This window comes from Arachis ipaensis, chromosome B05 (assembly GCF_000816755.2).
Source record: "Arachis ipaensis cultivar K30076 chromosome B05, Araip1.1, whole genome shotgun sequence".
NCBI classification, from domain to species: Eukaryota; Viridiplantae; Streptophyta; class Magnoliopsida; order Fabales; family Fabaceae; genus Arachis; species Arachis ipaensis.
In genome coordinates, this window is record NC_029789.2 from 147,397,264 (window position 1) to 147,400,381 (window position 3,118).

At 30.1% G+C, this 3,118-nt stretch overlaps 1 protein-coding gene across 1 annotated transcript; it reads right to left on the minus strand.

Moving 5' to 3' along the window:
• LOC107641530 lies at positions 1,436-2,734 on the minus strand. Its single transcript, XM_016345016.1, has one exon. The coding sequence runs from the start codon at positions 2,732-2,734 to the stop codon at positions 1,436-1,438; it is 1,299 nt and encodes a 432-aa protein (XP_016200502.1).

Sequence of the window (3,118 nt, forward strand, 5' to 3'; positions counted from 1 at the left end):
CTAAATATTGATTAAGAAATGATTTACGAATATATAGATCTACTTCTTTCATTTTATGATATTTTTTAGTATAAAAGATAACTATTATATAATATACTCAAATAATGACAAATAAAAAAATAAATTTATTTTTCAATTCTTTTATTTATTTATGAATATACACAAATAAATTTTCAAATTTTATATAATATTATCAGTCCTTACACTCATAAATATAATTGGTTTTCAAATTTTATTAATGATATAAATAATTTCGTAATTTTAAGAAGAAAAATAACACATCACACTTTTTATCCATATATATCAAAATTTCATGTATAACACTTTTATCATAAAGACTAATTCTATAGTGTCTTTTATTTTTTGTGCCTTAGTTGCCAAAATTATTTTATAGGGTAAAAAAATTAAATATTCAATACTTATTAAATATTAACTATTTAATATTTTTTTAACAAATTAGACAATGTTTAGGGTACCATAACAATTACATACCCATCTAATAAAAAAAACCAACCTATCCATATTGAAAAGCAAAATCACTACACACAATAACAAAAAAATTGCATCCACAACAACACCAACAAAATAAACCAGATCCACTGTAACTGAAAACTCATGCTCTAAGTGCAGAGGAGAGTTGAGAGAGAAACGGTTAGGGCATGCAAAAATCAGAAGACGAGAGAATAATGGAATTAATGATGAACCTCAACTGATTCAGTTACACAAAGGTGTTTATATACAGAACTAAAATCAGCAACTAACATCTAACTGTGGTTAGCAAACTCTGGTTAACTTCTAACTCAAGTTAAGCTAATTAACTCTAACTCTTAAATATCTAGCTGCAACAAACTAAGTGAACAAGCAGCTAGTTAATGTGTTTGTTTGGCGTCATTATTTTGATAAAAAAAATTCTTTTTTTATAATGAAAAAAGATTTTTTTTATTTATTTTTTAACGTGTTTGACAAATTTTTAATAGTAAAAGTAAAAGTATTAGAAAAATAAAAAAAAGATCTTTTTTGAGAAGCTGTAATTTACATTTTTTTTAAAAGATTTTTTTTTCTTAAAAAAAGATATTTTTCATCTAATAAATAAACAAAAAAGTACTTTTATATCGTTATACCAAAGCATAATTGATAGATAAAAAGATCTTTTTGCATGAGATACCGAAACATAAAATTATTTTTATTTTTCCATAAGATCTTTTAAAAAAAGATAACTAAAAAAAGATCTTTTCTTAGAAGCTCACTCAAACAAGTTTAATATTTTTTGTAAAGTGAATTATATGATAAAGATGTAAGTTTACAAATTTTTCTTTTAATAGAATGAAAGAGAAATTAATAAAAGTAGGATCCACATTTTGAATAATAATAAAAAATAACTATAAAAAGAATTATATTCTCTATACTACTCAAATCTGTACAGTAAAGTGTCCCTTTAAAGAGCCAATTGAGTTGTTGAGACAAATTTTGAATGACACCAAACAGGAGGACACATGAACTTTACATCGGATAATAGTCTTTGACAACTTCCATCGTCCAAGTCAAAGATGCCAATATCTTGATGTTCGACATCGTCCCATTCTTTGCAATCTTGTAGGTTATCTGTAAAGTAGATTTGATTTCCTTTGGTTTGAATACTTGCAGGCAGCATTTGAACAGAAGAGTTGAATCCAATCATCACTACGTAATTTTCCAAACTACGTAGTCTGCACCATTCTTTTGCATTCTTCTTCAATTCATAGATATCAAATTTGTAAGTACGAGAAAATCCACGACGATAGGTAAAATGTCTCACCAGCATCAATAAACTTCCATTAGCGCGCCCAACCAAATATTTAAGCTGGTAAGGACCCACCGCAGCACCAGAGGGAGGTTTGGCTTCATGAATACCACCTACAGGCCCTGACTTTGTGTTTATATCAAATTCGTATAGCTGGCCACAACCTTCTACTGCATATATCTTCTCTCCAAAAAATATGACATCATCAAACGCCTGTTTTCTAGTTGAAAGATCTAACCATCTCTTATCATTTGGTTTGTAAAAGGCTAATGTACAAAGAAGTCCATATATAGCAACTGCCATAAAATCTTCATTGTCATTGCTAGGACATGAATTTATAATAACCTTCCCAACCCAGATCCTATTTATCATACTGCTCGGGACCCGGTAATTATCCCTATCGTCATCACCCAAATCCCAAATAGTATATTCCTGCGGCCCGTAATCATCCATACGGACATCACCGAAATCCCGAATAGTATATTCAAAGCCACGATTGTTAGGATTGTAGTCAATTATATCCGGAAAAGTTGATATTGGAGGAAGATCTAAAAGGACCTTTGTAAATGCATTTAACATATACATCGAACCCTTGTATATATCTAGGACGATCAACCATCCACCAAAAGAACCACGGATCAATTTGGTCTGCATCTCTGGTAGCTTGAGATAGTGGATCTTGTCTTCATCAAGAGACTGAATATCAAGTGGTACTTCATCAGCAATAGGTAACTGCATGAGATGGTAGATCTCCTCATCTTCATAAATATGAGTACTGGAAGATTCTTCAGGTAACAGCAGCCACAAAATCTCGCTGGAGATCTCTGGAAGTTTCAAGTTCCATTGCTTGCAAACTAAACGAAGTTGGATGAAATCATCGTAAGAATACAAGTGCTCTGCAATTTCCTTCAAGATGTCATAATGAATGTTTGCCCATCCATCAATGTCACCCATATCTCAGGTGAAAAGCAAACTGCAGAACCCAGGGTTTGTTTGCAGTTAGCTGTTTTTTTCTAATAATTGAATAATACCTAAAGAAACTCGGTGCCTTGTTTGTTGCATATCTCTGTTTCTTTTTATTTTGGGTAGACTCTGCCCCGTTTTATTTGACTTTGAATTTCAAAATTTATTGAAAAGATAACTAGTTTTTCTTGGCGACACTGTAAAATCAAATATGACCTTGGAAGTTGGAATCTATCTTATCTATGTGATATTGGAAATTTGGGATCCGTTTCATTAATTATTTATTGTTCAAATTTTTTATTTAGCTTTTCGGGTAACAAAATTTATTGTAGTTAACTTTATTTAACTGATTGTATACAATATTTTATATATTTA